This window comes from Thamnophis sirtalis, unplaced genomic scaffold (assembly GCF_051295495.1).
Source record: "Thamnophis sirtalis isolate CommonGarterSnake01/CBP01778 unplaced genomic scaffold, rThaSir2_p1.2 scaffold_2, whole genome shotgun sequence".
In the NCBI taxonomy this organism is placed as follows: domain Eukaryota; kingdom Metazoa; phylum Chordata; class Lepidosauria; order Squamata; family Natricidae; genus Thamnophis; species Thamnophis sirtalis.
In genome coordinates this window covers 17,380,597-17,397,107 of record NW_028261382.1, presented here as the reverse complement: position 1 = coordinate 17,397,107, position 16,511 = coordinate 17,380,597, and the positions used below count along the sequence as shown (strand labels likewise).

The 16,511-nt window shown below is 44.7% G+C and overlaps 1 protein-coding gene across 1 annotated transcript in view; it reads left to right on the top strand.

Annotated features, from left to right (window-relative positions):
• IGDCC3 (immunoglobulin superfamily DCC subclass member 3) overlaps positions 1 to 11,888 on the top strand; it is a 110,172-nt gene extending 98,284 nt beyond the window's left edge. Inside the window, exons 10-14 of the mRNA XM_087707600.1 lie at positions 3,171 to 3,359; positions 4,410 to 4,514; positions 6,366 to 6,504; positions 8,826 to 9,030; positions 10,356 to 11,888. Of these exons, the coding sequence (XP_087563726.1) occupies positions 3,171 to 3,359; positions 4,410 to 4,514; positions 6,366 to 6,504; positions 8,826 to 9,030; positions 10,356 to 10,544 (827 nt within the window). The 3' untranslated portion in view covers positions 10,545 to 11,888. The remainder of the gene's footprint in view (positions 1 to 3,170; positions 3,360 to 4,409; positions 4,515 to 6,365; positions 6,505 to 8,825; positions 9,031 to 10,355) is intronic.
• Positions 11,889 to 16,511: the final 4,623 nt, after the last annotated feature.

Below are 16,511 nucleotides of genomic sequence, written 5' to 3'. Positions count from 1 at the left end.
AGTGTCACAACCCCTGGTAAGCCCCAATTATGGGAGGAAGCTAACAGCTTCCATTATCTGTCAATCGGCTCGTCACAAGAGTCCATCACGACAGAAACCCAATATTTTTACTGTTGGCTTATATTGGGTTTCTTTCCCCATAACATATATATCATCTATCTCGTTCTATTGTTCTTACAATATGAAAAAAAAATTATCCAACATTTTATACTTGTGCATCACCACTGTTAAATAAGCTCCCCATTGGGAGAGCGAGTGCGTTCAGAGAAGCATTGTGAGAGTTGTGTTGGAGAACACACAAACCAGCATACAGAGATACTGCCGTTTAAACAGACTTTTACTTTCGTGGAAATAGAGGTGTCAGAGTCTATCAAACTGTCCAAGTCATACACGGATAAGACAGTCAGTCATCAATGTCTTTCAGTTAAGGGATAATCCAAATAACATAGTCCAGTATCATATAATCAGTTCAGAACTCAAAGTTTGCTAGCAGTTGTAAAACTTACAATAGCTCATGGCACTCAGATCAGATCAGCCCAGCATCTAACGAACAGAGAGCTAACAGACATTCTGGCTCCCTCTTATGGCCGACTGAGGAAAACAGCAACCAATCACATTTTACAGTATGATTTAAAGAAACAGGTACAACATTGTTACATGATTTATATATTGCCAACCCAACCATTAGAATTATATTCCTAACAACCACTTTCAATTGCATATAAAATCACAGATTGTCCATCAAATATACATAGATACATTGTTATCATTGTACATCATATATTCAATCTTATTATTTTTGAGGTGCAGGAGGCGGCAAGAGTGGTCACCTCATGGCTGCTGCCGTGTTGCAATATTTTCAGGGAGGTCTTATTTTTGGGGAAACAGGGTAGCTTGCAGCCTCATAAAGTCTGGAGTTTCTCCATTTGTCATTTTTTTTAAAACACATTTTTTTCAACTCCTTCAATGTTACTATTATGGTTCTGGTAACAGTGTCAGAAATTATAGAGGCCACCCGATGCTCCAAGCCAACCCTTTATCTCCTCCCTGCCCCAAGCCCTGGCCTTTAAAAAAAAAAAATCAGAGGCATTAGTTTCTGTAATGGATGAGCAAACACAGTTAATCATTAACTCAGCACCCACCCACCCCATCCTAGCTTGCTTTATGATTTGTGGTTCCATCAAGAGTGTATCCAAAGTAGCATCTTGATGTTTGAGGTGTCAAGTTTCCAAGTAATAATCCCATAGCAAGCAAAACTCCGATGCAGGTGAACTCCTCAAAGAATAACTTTATTGGAAATATCATATTGGCACCAATCTGGTAGAAAACTGACTCTAAAGACTCCTGCCGGTTTTCACCTAATTAAAAGTAAAAGTAAAAGTTTTTTTCTCTTTCTCAAAACCATCAGTCACGTGGTCCAATCACGGAGCGGTCTGACAACTGGGTAGCATCTCTCCGCCTTCCTCCAACCAGGTGTGAGAATGTCCTTGGTTCCCAAGAGAAAGTACTTTGTTTTGGCTACATAATCCCCTCTATCTCAAATCCCCCCCCTTCCCTAGTGTGGCAACACTGAGGCGGTAAAAATGGCTTCAGTCAGGTCAGCTTCAGGGTTGACATGGGTGTTGACAGTTCCACATAAGCAATCACTGGCTTAAGGTGAGGGCTCACGGTGAAATAAATTTGATAAAATCTGAGGGACCGTCTCTTCTTGGTCACATCTACCCGATCCACTAGAGTGGGGAGGCATGTTGCAGATCCTGTCCCCTAAGGAGGTACATCTGGAGCAGGGGTGGGTCACTGCCAGCATTCCTGCTGACTTGCAACATGTGCGCTAGACACGTTCCTTGCGCGGGTGCACAGTTCAATGTAAATTGTTTTGCACACATGCTCAGAACAATTTACAGTGAACTGCGCATGCGCAGTCACTAAAATCCAAAATGGTGGCAGCAAGGGAACCGGTTCAGGGGCGTGGCAGGCTTGGGTCTCTGCCAGTTCTGCGACCCAGGCCTGAATTCCACTACCACTTCGGCCGAACTGGTAGCAACCCCCCTCTGATCTGGAGGGACGCAGAAGAAGGGCCTTCTCCGTGGTGGCTCCCTCCCTTTGGAACATCATCATTCTTGCAGAAATTAGACTGGCCCTCCATTTGGGCAAACTTTCGGAAGGCCCCGAAGATGTGGTTTTACCAGTGGGCCTGGGGAACCCAGAGCAGGATGGAGCCCATGAAATGGCTTTTTTAACCGTGTGCTGTCTCCAGGATGGGTGGATGGGAGGCTTATTGTTTTCTATCTTTTTAATTTGTATTTATTTATTTTCCTATTTTGTGTTTTTACTCTTTGTAAGTCGCCTAGAGTCGCTACAAGCGAGTAAGCGGCTAAATAAATAGCACTCGCACCAGTGGTGGGATTCAGTCAGTTCGCACCACTTTGGGAGAACCAGTTGTTACGTTTCTGAGCTGTTTGGTGAACTGGTTGTTGGAAGAAATCATTAGGGCAGAGAACTGGTTGTTAAATTATTTTAATAGCTTTCTTCTCTCTTTTAACACTTCCATTTAAGCAAGCAATTAGACTTATATACCGCTTCATAGGGCTTTCAGCCCTCTCTAAGCGGTTTACAGAGTCAGCATATTGCCCCCAACAATCCGGGTCCTCATTTTACCCACCTCAGAAGGATGGAAGGCTGAGTCAACCTTGAGCCGGTGAGATTTGAACAGCTGAACTACAGAACTGCAGTCAGCTGAAGTAGCCTGAAGTGCTGCATTTAACCACTGCACTACTCAGCTCACACCTTAGACCCATATGCTGCTTCATGGTGCTTTACAGCCCTCTTTAAGCAGTTTACAGAGTCAGACTCTTGCCCCCAACAATCTGGGCCCTCATTTTACCGACCTCGGAAGGAGGGAAGGCTGAGTCAACCTTGAGTTTGGTGAGATTCGAACTGCCAAATTGCAGACAGTAGAAGTAGCCTCCATCACTGGATTCTAATCACTGTGCCACAATGGCTCTTGTCTAAATATACCTTTGTATAAATGTTCTAAAATAAATAAATACGTTTATGATTTCATGGTTTTTTGGTCCAAAGTACCTTTGAGGTGCACTGACATGGACTTTAAGCTTGGAAGGAGAAAGAAGGCCTCTCCCAACCCTTCTCTGCTTTCTTCTTCCTTTCAGTACCAGCAGTGCCCTCCCTCTTCATTAAAGTCCTCAACAGCACTGCCGTTCAAGCCACGTGGGAACCTTCCATCAAACTGGGCCAACATGAAGGGTTCAAACTCTTCTACCGCAAAGTCCATCTTCCTCACTTCACGGGACCCATCCTTCTGCCCAGCAATGTTACCTCGTGCAACCTTACACATCTTGGTGAGTAGAGAAGAGGAATGTGGTAGAGAAAGAGGGAGGACTAGGGGCTACCACCCACCCACCCCAACATCATGCTCTTGGGTAGATTGATTGATGATTGATTATGTACCATCAGGCATTGTCATCTCTCAAGGAGCTCGCAGATACACTTTCTCCATGATGATGGGTCTCCAAGCTGATGGTCTAGGAAGATTCTGAGTCATTCAGGTCATGTTTGTCCCAAAGGAGTATTTTCAGGAAGCAACCGGAGTTTCTTAGTCCAGTTGCCTCCTTAAAAAACACCTTTGGGACTCTAAGCTGGTCTGTCTATCTTCCATTATTGCCTTCATTACATCTGTAAAGTAATCCATCAACCTTGTAGTTGGTTCTCCTCTTCTTTTCCCTTTCCCAGCATTACTGTTGTGGCCCGCCAGTGGCCAGCGGATCTGGAAGCAGATTCAGACAGTGAGGAGGTTGGGGAGGAATATGGGCCAGTCCTGGAGTCTGGGGAAGACTCTGATGAGGGCTTTGTGTCAGAGGCAGAGAGGGGGCCAGCGTTGTCCAACAGTTATCAGCTGCCTTCAGAGCCAGACATCAGTGAGGCAGACAAACAGCTGGAGCCTGTTCTCAGTGTGGGCATGTGCAGAGTTGCCAGATGAAGGGAAGAGCTAAAGAATAGGGGTCGACTTGGGAGTAAGGCCACAGATGGACTATGAATGGCCCCTCCCAGAGGAAAAAAAGAGGAGCAAAAAGGGAATGGAGTTTGCAGGAGACAATTAGTTCACTTCATTGGTTCATGACCCTCCGAGGCTCCTTGCCAAGTTCTGCAGGTATCGGCCTGGCAGCTCTCTAAGCCAGATAAGTTATGTGACAGTAATTCCACCCTTGAAAGACATTGTAGGATGTGAACGAGCAGAATTCACAGTCAATTAATAAAAAAAGTTTGTTGTCGGGACAAGGAGTTTGCTTCGTGCTCATCCGAACCGATCCAAACTGGCTGAATCTCACCCCTGAACACATCCTTCTTGTTGATTGACCTAACGTATTTCCCCCATCTCCATGTTGTCTCAGATCCATCCGTTGTGTACGAAGTCAAACTGCTTGCTTACAACCAACATGGTGATGGGAACTCCACCGTCCGTTTCGTGTCCCTTCGAGAAACTGTTGAAAAAACAGGTGAGGAGCTCAACTCACCCTGAGGAGTCTTGAGCTGTTTGGGTTGATGAATGAAAGGTGGGAAGAGCTGGGTGAACAAGGGAGAAAGGATCCAAACACAACTGGGAAAATTATGTATCTCTATTCTTTTCTTTTTTAAAAAGTTTTTTTTTATTTTTTTTTTCATTTTCATAACATATAACCATGTTATAATGTGTTTCATAACATGTATACTATTACATAGACAACATCATATTGTATTATTAAATGTGTACATCAATTCATCTTACCATCAACTCTCAAAAACGATTATTGGCTCTTCTGCTCTCCATACACCATATTTGTACCTTATCCATCACTTTCTTCTCCCTCTTTTCTCCCCCTCCCTCCCACCTTTCTTCCCTCTGTCGCCCTTCTCTTCTCTACTTCCCTTTCCTCTCTCCTTCTCCTCTCTCCCCTTTCCACTCCTTCTTTCTCTCCTCCTCTTCCCCCCCCCGCCCTCTCTCCTATCCCTCTCTCCTTCCCTTACCTCTCTCCTCTGCTTCACACTCTCCATCTCATTTGCTTGGTGTATTTCAGCTTCTGAGCGAGCTGCATTTTATGTTGATGGTATTTATAATTCCTTTTCTATATACATATTTAATTTTAACATATATTTTCCTTCTTTTTTTAAGAAATAGAACGAAAAGTATACATATATAGTGATACAAAATTATGTATATCTTGTACGTATTTATTGAAAAAGAATTGACACAGAATTTTAAAAATTTACAGCAACTTAAAAGAAAAGTAGGGGGGGAAATACTAATAGTTAAAAGAAAAGGAGGAAAAGTGATCTTTAAACATGACTTATATTCTTCTTTGTAGCAGCTACAAGCTTCCCTACCTCTCAAATGTCATATCCCGATTTCCAAGACTTTTTAATCAATAAATCCCAAGATCATTGATTCGTTCATATTTGTCTATTTTCAGCACACACACAAAAAGCATCCAGAAAATGTTTCCAGTCTTTTATAATGGTTGTTCCCATGTGTGTCTTTTATATTCAAGGTATCCAATAAAAGAGAAAGTCTGTAGCTCAGAGTTGAATTGTGCAGTGTTTGATGCTGAGTTTGGTTGTTTGAAGATGTTCCATCACCCAAATAATGAAACCCAGCCATCGACACTTAGATGTATGGCATGGGTCCCCAACTCCTGGTCCATGGACCATCTCTGTTCCACAACAGGCCAGAAATCAGGCCACACAAACAGGGGAAGCCCCATCTGTGGGATGCAGGCAGCACATGAAACCACACCCCCTCTGGCCCATGGAAAAACTTCTCTCTACGGAACCAATCCCTGGTGCCCAAAAGGTTGGGGGCCACTGATTTAGGGGTTTATAAATAGGCAGCAAGCATCACACTTACTCACACTGATGACATTACCTAGTTGGGTAATTAAACATTTTTTTGTTTTATATCACAAATTCTATTTATATATTGAATATTTATATTTAAATTCAACTATATATTGAGTGAGCTCCCGTTACTTGTCCCAACTTCTGCCAGGCTAGCAATTCAAAAGCATTTAAAAATGCAAGTAGAAAAAATAGGGACCACCTTTGGTGGGAAGGTAACAGCATTCTGTGCACCTTCGGTGTTGAGTCATGCCAGCCACATAACCATGGAGACGTCTTCAGACAGCGCTGGCTCCTTGGCTTTGAAACTTAAACTCCCTTTTTCAGTGCTATTGTAACCTTGAATGGTCACTACCTGTACTCCTCTTACCTATACGAGTGATGTGAGAAAGTGCTTGTTTTCCTGTCCCTACGATTCGTGTCACAGGTTCTCAGAAACGTAAAGGGTTTTCCCTTCGTCTTTCTCACCCCTTTAGACCTCAATCCACCCTGCAACTGCATGAAGGATGAGTCAGCCAACAAGACCTCAGCTACTGGGATCATCATTGGAATCCACATTGGGGTCACCTGTATCATCTTCTGTGTCCTTTTCCTCATGTTTGGCTACAGGGGACGGTAAGCTTCTCTTCCTGCCCAACATCTCTTCTCTAGCTACGTCACTGGGAAGTTTTAACAGACATGAGAGTTCCGTCAACCATGTGTATGGAGCAGAGGCGGTATTCAGCAGGTTCTCACCTGTTCTGGAGAACCGGTAGCGGAAATTTTGAGTAGTTCAGAGAATCAGTAAATACCACCTCTGGCTGGCCCCGCCCCCATCTATTCTCTTCCTCCTGAGTCCCATTTGATCGGGAAGGAATGGGGATTTTGCAGTATCCTTCCCCTGCCACACCCACCAAGCCATGTCACACCCACCAAGCCACGCCCATAGAACCGGTAGTAAAGACTTTGGAATCCCATCACTGGTATGGAGCTCTTCTTAACTTCACGTTGTCTGCATTAGCCAGTAGCACTTCTGCAGAGCTTCCTTTTTCTTATAGCAATAGCAGTAGACTTATATACCGCTTCATAGGCCTATCAGGCCTCTCTAAGCGGTTTACAGAGAGTCAGCATATTGCCCCCAACAATCTGGGTCCTCATTTTACCCACCTCGGAAGGATGGAAGGCTGAGTCAACCCTGAGCCGGTGAGATTTGAACCGCTGACCTGCTGATCTAGCAGTAGCCTGCAGTGCTGCATTTAACCACTGCGCCACCTTGGCTCTTTTCAGCCTGGCCTTACAATCTCCAAGACCAGAATGGATAGAAAATATTTTTTTTAAAAAAATCAGATTTTTTTATTTAAATAGGATTTTTTATTATTTTTATCAAATTTATTTGAATAAAATGCTTTTGGAGGAAAAAATCTATCTAAAGATAGTTTTCTATTTAAGATACAGATAATTTTTAGTTTATTCAGCATGAAATGGGGCTTAGTTATGTAGTATGAGCGGTGGTGGCGTAGTTGTTAGAGTGCAGTACTGGAGGCTGCTTCTGCTGCCTGCCGGCTATCTGCAAATTGATACTTCAAATCTCACCAGACTCAAGGTTGACTCAGCCTTCCATCCTTCGGAGGTGGGTAAATTGAGGACCCAGGTTGTTGGGGGAAAGAGGCTGACTCTGTAAACCGCTTAGAGAGGGCTGTAAAAGCACTATGAAGTGGTATATAAATCTTAAGTGCTATTGCAATTGCAGATTAGCTCTGCCCACAGCCAGGAGTTTGATCCTGACTGGCTCAAGATTGACTCAGCCTTCCATCCTTCCGAGGTGGGTAAAATGAGGATCCAGATTGTTGGGGGCAATAGGCTGACTCTGTAAACAGCTTAGAGAGGGATGTACGTAAGTCTAAAATGCTATTGCTGTGCTATACGGCTGTATATTCTACAATATTGGGACTGCTAGTGAGTCAACAGCAGGTCAGAGGAAGAGGCGCTGCGGGATGGAGATGACAGCCTTTTTACTAGTGGTTTAAATCATGATTTCATGCCCAACATAGTAATCTTTACAACACCTTGTGTTTGTGTGATGGAAGTTCTGGGAAACAAGAGAAAAAGCCCATTTCCTCCAAAAATGTGAGGAAAAATAGTAAACCCCAAAGCAACTTTGCTCATGAAAGTGCCTTCTGGCAGCTATTGGTCCTCTACCGAAAAGTAAAAAGCCCTGAAGAGATGATCCCTTCCCCTGGTTTGTACTGTCCAGTGATGGCTTCCCATGGTCTTAGATGAATTTTCTATCTCAATGAACCCAGGACCCCTTGCAAGTAAAGCCTGCCTTGATCCCCTTCCCACAAACCTTCTGACAGTGGGGGTCTTCTTTCATGTTTGGGAAAGGGACCCACCCTATTTGTCTCTATTGTGTATGTGGTGACCTGCTGAATTTAAGTATATTAGTTAGTGGAGGGGGAAAAAAACTACCAGGATTCCCTCAATAACAATGAGGGAAGAGCCCAGCACCGAATCCCCATCCCGTGGTGGGGTATGGGAAATGTGGCGCATGGAAGACGCACTCCCTGGCAGTGCGCCAGTGGGGGGCCCAAGTCCTTCTGATTGAGGCACAGCCAGTGGACGGTGTGAGGCTGGTGGCAGCCTCCAGTGCGCTGGGACCAGGTTTTTTCGGAGTCGGGTTGCTTGCAGCCCAAAGTGGGTGGTAAACTGCATCTAAACCAGTGGTTCTCAACTTGTGGGTCGGGACCCCTTTGGGAGTCGAACAACCCTTTCACAGGAGTCGCCTAAGACCATTGGAAAACACATATTTTTGAAAAAATACGGAAAACATAAAATAATTTTATGGTTGGGGGTCACCACAACATGAGGAACTGTGTTAAAGGGTTGCGGCATTAGGAAGCTTGATACCCACTGATCTAAACCTTAATACGCCACACTCTCTCTCTCATTTTTAGCAGACTGCTGATGTGCAAAAACGTTCAAGAGCAGCTGTCAACCCCGCAGATCTCGAGAGGACCAAGAAACACCCCTGGCCCAGCTCTAAACGGGTCTACTAAAAGGGACGATCCGGACGTCAATGGGAAACCACTGGATGTGAATGAACTGGAGAGGTTGTTCCCAGCTTTGCCTTCCCAACCCAGTTCCCAGACAAAGGGAATCACAGTAAGGAAAAGCAATGTGGAACTGGAATGGGGTTCAGCCTCCTTTTGTGGTACAGTTGTAAAATAGGGATGTCAAACTCTATTTCATTGAGGGCCACATCAGGGTTGTGTTTGACCTTGGGGGCTAGGTGGGCGTGGTGAGGGAGGGTGTGGCCAGCTTGATCTCACTTATGTTGGTGGCCCAAGTGCTCCACCAGCAAAAATGGGCTCCCGAGCTCCGTTTTCAGCTGCAACAGCTTCCTGCAACCTCTGCCAGTGAAAATAGAACTCAGGATGGCCAGCCGCGACCTTCTTGAGCTCTGTTTTTGGCTGAAAGGTGAAGCCAGGTGAAGGATTTCCTGGCCAGAGCTGCCACCACCGGAGTTGGGACTGGGATTCAAGGTCACTTGCTTTAAGGATAGACAGCCTTTGATGTGATGAGATGGCAAAGGTGTCCACATAGATGGGGAGTAGCACCATGAGTGGTATGGTACAATCCATGGAAAATAACACCATTTGAACGAATTCTTCATGTCCTACGATCCGACCTGAGTCCGTCACTGGGACCAGAGTTATTGTCTTCTGAACTTTCAGACTCATTCTGGAGTCCATCTTCAGGGAACTTCTTTCTAGCAGAATGTGTATTGTTCTGTGTGTGGTCTGTGTGGCCACGGGAATTTAATGACTCCAAACTGATGACATGTTTGATTCTGCCCTCGAGAACAATGAACCCATGGAACAAAAGTTGCCTTCAGAAGTTCTGAGAGCTTCATCACTGGAAACTTTCAAGAAGAAATTGGACTGCATTCTGGCAGAAATGGTGTAGGATTTCCTGCTTGGGTGGACGGCTGGACTAGATGACCTACAAGGTCCCTTCCAACTCTGTTAATCTATCTAGCGTTAACTTCATCATTTGTGAATTGCTATAACTTAATCTGACCCAAAGGTCATTGAATTGGCTTGAGCTTGTGGCAGTTGTGGGAGCTTCATCACTGGAAGCTTTCAAGAAGAGACTGGACTGCCATCTGTCAAAAATGGTGTAGGGTCTGCTTGGGCGGGGTTTGGGCTAGATGACCTACAAGATCCCTTCCAACTCTGTTAATCTGTATCTGGTCACACACACTGCTAGACAGAAATTCCTTGAAGATGGGCTTCAGAATGAGTCTGAAAGCTCAGAAGACAAAAACTCTGTTCCCAGTGACTGACCCAGATCGGAATCTAGAACATTATCCTGGGGCACGTAGATTTTGTCTTCATTCATCGTTGTGTTCTTCTTGTATGTTGTATCAAATATCATTGAGCAGGCTTTGTGGTTTCCAATCACAGTTTTTTTCCCTTCCTTCTCAGCTGGATCCCATTCCAAATACTTCACCTATTGAAATCCAGATGTCTACTCTTCCTCCAGAGGAGTTTAGCATCCTGGAGGAAGAGAACAACACCTTTCCAAATGTACCTTCTGGGCCCCGGGCCCAGCCTCTCCTCACCATCCGCCAAGAAGAACCAGCTTTGAAGCAAGCGCCGACCAATGAAGGATAAATTGCCAAGATAGGTCAGACTTCTTACGGGATATCCCAGCCGCTATCATGTCTTTTGTGCCTGGTTGATGTCTCTTTAAGATGACACGTAAATCTCAGGTTGATGTAAAAGTTCTGGTTTCTGCATAATCGTGTATGCAGCCTTTGTTGGAATCTGTTATGAAGTTGATCTTTCTGACCTGCCTCAGGCTTGTAGCCCATATCTACGCATTTGGATCTCCATCTTCATTCTACAGCTACCAAGCTAGTGACTTCTCTCAGGAGTAGCTCACACACCACTGCGGAATCCTTGACACCACATGGGATCAGTACCCTTGCCCATCTTGGGGCTCACCTTCGCTGGCAGCTTTAGAATGATCCTTTCTGGATCTACCTTGGCGATCTCGTTGAACAAACCCACGATGAAGGACCTCCCAACTTGGATCCACAACTGGGAATGTCCAATGGAGCCACAGATACCATTTTTTGTTGTGTCCATTCATAATTCTCAGGATATATGTTTGTTTGTTTTTTTCATGGATGAACTGCTTCAAAGACAAAGTGAGCGTGGCAAAAAATAAAAATAATGAAAATTAAAAAAATAAAAAAATAAAAAAAAACACCACCCGGGGCCTGGAAAAGGGCTCTTGAAAGAAAGAAAAGACTTAGATGAACCCCCGAAGTAAATTCAGAACCTACCTCAAACCGGAATTGAATGTCTTTTGGGAAGAGGCAAACGTATCTTGTGTCTTCCTTTTTTGTCTTCAACGCAAGTAGTGTAGCACTTGGTCAGTACGTGTTTTGGTACTACCTCAGAAGTCACACTCCATGTCCACCATGATGGTCATTGGTTAATATTTCCTTCCAACCCCCCAACCCCCCCCTCTTTAAAGTTACCCCTTGTTGTCATCCTTGTTCCAATGTAAAGCACTTCCAAAATCTTGAAAGCAATGTTCTACCTCAAAGACATTTTGTTTTTTAAAATAGAAGTATCGTTCCAGCCGATCTCCTCGCCTCTCCTTCCCTTCTTCCTGCTCGCTTCCAATATCCCAAGAAGACAGAAGAGCATTGTGAACTCATGTCGGATGTGATCACTGAGGACCAGTCCCCCTTAGTGTGATAAGCTTTACTTTTAGGCAAGTTGCTAGTTAACTTGTGTAGAGTTTTATTGTGTCGAGAATTGTTTTATATATCATGTCTTTTTTTTTTGGTCCAAACAAAGGAAACTCTAATGATTGTTAGAATTGTAGCAAAAGGCAGGCTGCCAATCACCTAAAAATAACTTCCACTATAAACGGGTTACTATGGAAGAACAGTTCGATGTTCAAGATACATTGTTCAAAGCTGGTTTGCCACATGCATGTTAATGGGGTGCTTGCTGATTTAAGGAAAATTGATTTGTTTTTTTTATAATGGAGGAGCTGAACTTTTATTTTTGCTTTGCACAAAGAAACCCTTGGATTTTCTGCAAAAAACAAAACAAAACCTGAGCTAGGACCGTCTTAAACAGTTAGGCTGGGTTGAAACAAAATGGTTAGCTTGGCTTTGGATTAGTAGCCAGCTACTATAGAAGGGCGGCCTAGTGGTTAAGATGCTGGGCTTGTCAACTGGAAGGTTGGCAGATCGAGATCTGAGTACCACATGACGGGTTGATTTCCTGTTCTTGCCTCAGCTCCTTCCCATCTAGCACTTCAAAAAGCATGCAAATACAAGTAGATTAATAGGTACCACTTTGGTGGGAAGGTAACAGCATTCCATGTATATAGTCATGCTAGCCACAGGACCATGGAAATGTCTTTGGACAACACTGTCTCCCTTCTCTACGAATGGAGATGAGATTCACCCCCTCGAGTTGGACACGATGGGTCAGGGTAAACCTTTAATTTTACCTTTTACCAGCTATTATGGTTGGCCAACCATGGCTTTGGCACATTGCGTGATCATCTCCAATACTAGTTAATGCAAGACAGTATTGTAAGCCAGGGCTCTCTGTGAGGCCAATGCTTCATAGTTCAGAGAACCTTCCTTCCAAGTTGTGTGTTTAAAGTTAGTGCATTGATCAAACCAGGGTTTGATGTGCGTCACGTGGCAGGCGATCTCTCCAGATCTCCCTTCAATCTCCGGATTGAAATCTTTTCATTGGAGATGAAAGGGAACAATCTTGGAATGTTGGGCTTATGTTCCATGCTGTCTTTCCATTCCTGCCCCCCCCCCCCCCCCCAAAATAATAGAAAGCTGTGAAATGTGCATATCCTATTTGGGTACAAAGGTCTCACTAACATAACCTCTGTACGGTGCATGTGTGCAAACCAGACATGACCAGCCTGTTTTAATAAGATGCCTCCAGCTGCCCCTCACAGTACTTGAAGCCACGGATGTGGTGTCCACTGTTTATTTCTTCCCGTTTCTTCTGCTAGTTGTTCTCTAGGTCGCTGGTGGCAGCACAGCTGGTAATAGACCACATGTTTAAAGCCTTAGCATGGCCTTTCCTAACCTGGTGACCTCCAGCTGTGTCAGGACTTCATTTCCCAGAATTCCTAGCTAGGTTGATTGGGAATGCTGGGAGCTGAAGTCCCAACCCATTAAGAGAAGGCCAGCTTGGGGGAAGGCTACCTTAGAATGTAGCATATTTTCTTTATAGAGTGACCTACCTCAGTTGAAGCAGTTCAAGTAGGCAATGCTATTCATAAGAAGAACCTCTCCAATAGGATTATTGGTGGGAGACTTTCAACATCTACCTACCTACCTACCTACCTACCTACCTACCTACCTACCTATCTATCCCAACCCGTTGATATAGGAAAAAGCACTTAACAGCATTTCAGTGAAAATTGAAATGGGACTCTTAAATTCAACTCCCCTTTCCCCTCCTAATGAATCCTGACACTGTATGGATGAAGTTCTTCCCCTCTAGAATAGCCACTTCATGGTCATGTCCTTCCTTTGTTTAATGTTGAATTCCTATAGCTATTTTTATATGCGGTAATTAAAAGGAAAATGTTTTTTAAACTCTGGGTCAAAAGAGAAACAGAAAGAAGTGACTGGGGATGGAGGAAAGAAGCAATGTCTAAAGAAACAGCCAGCTGCAGTATTAAGACTTCCAAGAAAGAAAGAAAGAAAGAAAGAAAGAAAGAAAGAAAGAAAGAAAGAAAGAAAGAAAGAAAGAAAGAAAGAAAGAAAGAAAGACTCAATTTTTCAGCCTGAAGATAATCTGTTGGCATTCCTGTCACTGTCACTCTCCTCATTATCGGATATTTTGTTGATATCATGGTGCGCCTCTCCATTAAAACAGGAAGAAGAAATAAAATGTATCTGGAATGATATCCCTTGTTTCAAGAGGGCCATTCAAACCTTTCTGGCATCACGAGAAGACAGGTGACAATGATCCTGAATGGGTGATGACTGAAGAAAACTGGATTTATTTCAAATGTTTGTGGAGATTCTCAACCATCCAGGTCATAGTTGTTCCAAAAGTGTTTTTTTTTTTTCCAAAGGCAGCTGAACTTGGTTTTTTCTTTGAAAACATTTTGCTTCTCACCCAAAAAGCTTCTGAAGTTAGAACCGAAGAAGCTTCTTGGAAGAGAAGGGAAACTTTTTCAAAGAAAAAAACAACCCAAGGAAGTTCCAGCTGCCTTTGGAAAAAGCGATGCATTTCGAACTTACATATAGTGATATAAACCAGAAGGTCCCAGATTTGGGGCTTCTTTGGCATTTTAAAAAGCCTTCACTGACTCTTGACCCAAGTAGTCACGAAAGAGTCTCTCTTATCAGAGAAAGTGGGGCAAAACTAGAATCTGGGGACGTTACAAAGGTTTGGTTTTAAGAGGGAGAACAGATACCTTAAATCAGTGATGGCTAACCTTTTTCTCCTCGCGTGCCGAAATCGTGCGCATGCGCCCTTTCGTGCACATGTGCATGCCCACACCCACAATGCAATGCGCCCGCCCCCTGCACATGCACGTGTGACACCCACTTGCGCATGCATGCATGAACTCCTCCCACGGCCTACTCGGCTTCCTGCACCACGGTGGGGGGACATTTTCACCTTCCCCAGACTCCAGGGGCTCTTCTCAAGTCTCCAGGAGGGTGAAAACGGCCTCCCCTGGGCTCCAGAAGCCCTCCCTGAAGCCTCCTGGCACCAAAAATGGAGTGTGGGGTGGGAGTACCATACCCCCTGCTCCAGGGGTGGGTTTCTCGCCCCGTTCCAACCGGTTCAGTTGGAACGGGGCCGGTGGCGTCCTCGTGCACACGCACGGTGCACGCATGCGTACTAGCATCTGCGCGACGCTCCAGCTGCTCCTGGAGGATCGCACAGGCGCTGTATGTGTCCTGCGCATGTGTGGAAGCGCAGAACTCATCAAAACCGGGTAAGGACCGCGGGCAGGCGGGCGCGCCCTTCGCCGTTCCCGGAAGTTACTTACTTCCGGGTTCACCGACCAACCGGTTCGCAGGGACCTCCGCGAACCGGTTGAAACCCACCCCTGCCCTGCTCCCCCTGCCCCCATGCATGTGTGTGACCCCTGCATATGTGTCTCCCATATGCATAGCAGAGACCTGAAAATCAGCTGGCCGGCGGGAGGCGCACACGCATGCAACCCTGCAAATCTTAAGATGTACTCCCAAAACAATCCCAAAATTGAGCTGATTTTTTCCTCGTGGGGATGTTGAAGAGAGGAAACGGATGCCTAACAGCGGTGAAGATTTCAAGTGTCCATTTTTCTCCTTAAATGTCCCCCCAAAAGAAGCCACCCAAAAGATGAATGTTCAGCCCTTTCAGTAATTTCACAACCTGGAAGGTCGTTCGACCTTAAAAACTGAAGAGATGCCGCCACTTAATTTTATATCTATCCGTGTCTCCGTCTATTGGAGACATGGATTTGATGGGTCTCCATTCAGCTGACTTTGAGAGCAAGCGATTCAATCTTACTTTGAACTTTACCTGCAACACCATCCTCAGAAAATGGACAGTGGTGGGATTCAAATAATTTAACAACCAGTTCTCTGCCCTAATGACCAGCTGGGTAGGTGGAGCTCAGTGGTCATGTGACTGGGTAGGCGTTGCCAACTCAACATCACTCAGGTCGATGGGCGCTTCACCTTAGCTGTTACAATGTAATAAGGGTTAACCGGAGAGGCAGTTTCTGTAAGCAGGACAATAAGATTAGGCTAGAAACAACACCAGAATGTTTCCTTCCTGCCTTCCTTACAGGTTTAGCCCTGTAAAGTGAAAAAAATTAACAAAATGAGATTTTTCCAACAACCAGTTTTCCGAACTGCTTAGAAAGTTAACAACTGGTTCTCCCGAATAGGTGCGAACTGGCTTAATCCCACCACTGATCTCAGTGGTTTCCAAAGCAGTCAGAAAAAAGGATGTAGATTACATCCTTTTGGATAGGTTTTGCAAATGATGGGAGCGCTTTTCACTAATTGGTCCACAAAACTGAGGTTTTACTCTACTGTCTATGGAGGCATTTCCTTCCTTTGCCCTTTTCTGGGAATGTAATGAGAATGTAGAAAATAATGGTCCCGTTTACAGAGAGGGAGATTAAATCGTCACTATGAAGGTCAGTTGGTGGAGGTGTGTTGCACCATCTCTTACTCTTAGTCTAGTCTAATTCCTTGGAGCTGTGTGTGCCAACATAAAAAAGAAATAAATGACACAGCCATGGATTCCCCTCCTCAAAAACCATCATGTTGTTGTTAGTTGCAAAGTCGTGTCTGACCCATCACGACCAACCACATGGACAACATTCCTCCAGGCCTTCCTGTCCTCTACCACTCTCTGGAGTCCATTTAAGCTCACTCCAACTGCTTCGGTGACTCCATCCAGCCACCTTATTCTCTGCCGTCCCCTTCTTCTTTTGTCCTCCATCTTTCAGGATCTGGCCTTCTAAAGAGAAGTCAGGGTTGATCTCCTCTAGGACTGACTGGTTGGATCGTCTTGCAGTCCAAGGGACTCACAGGAGTCTTCTCCAGCACCAGAGTTCAA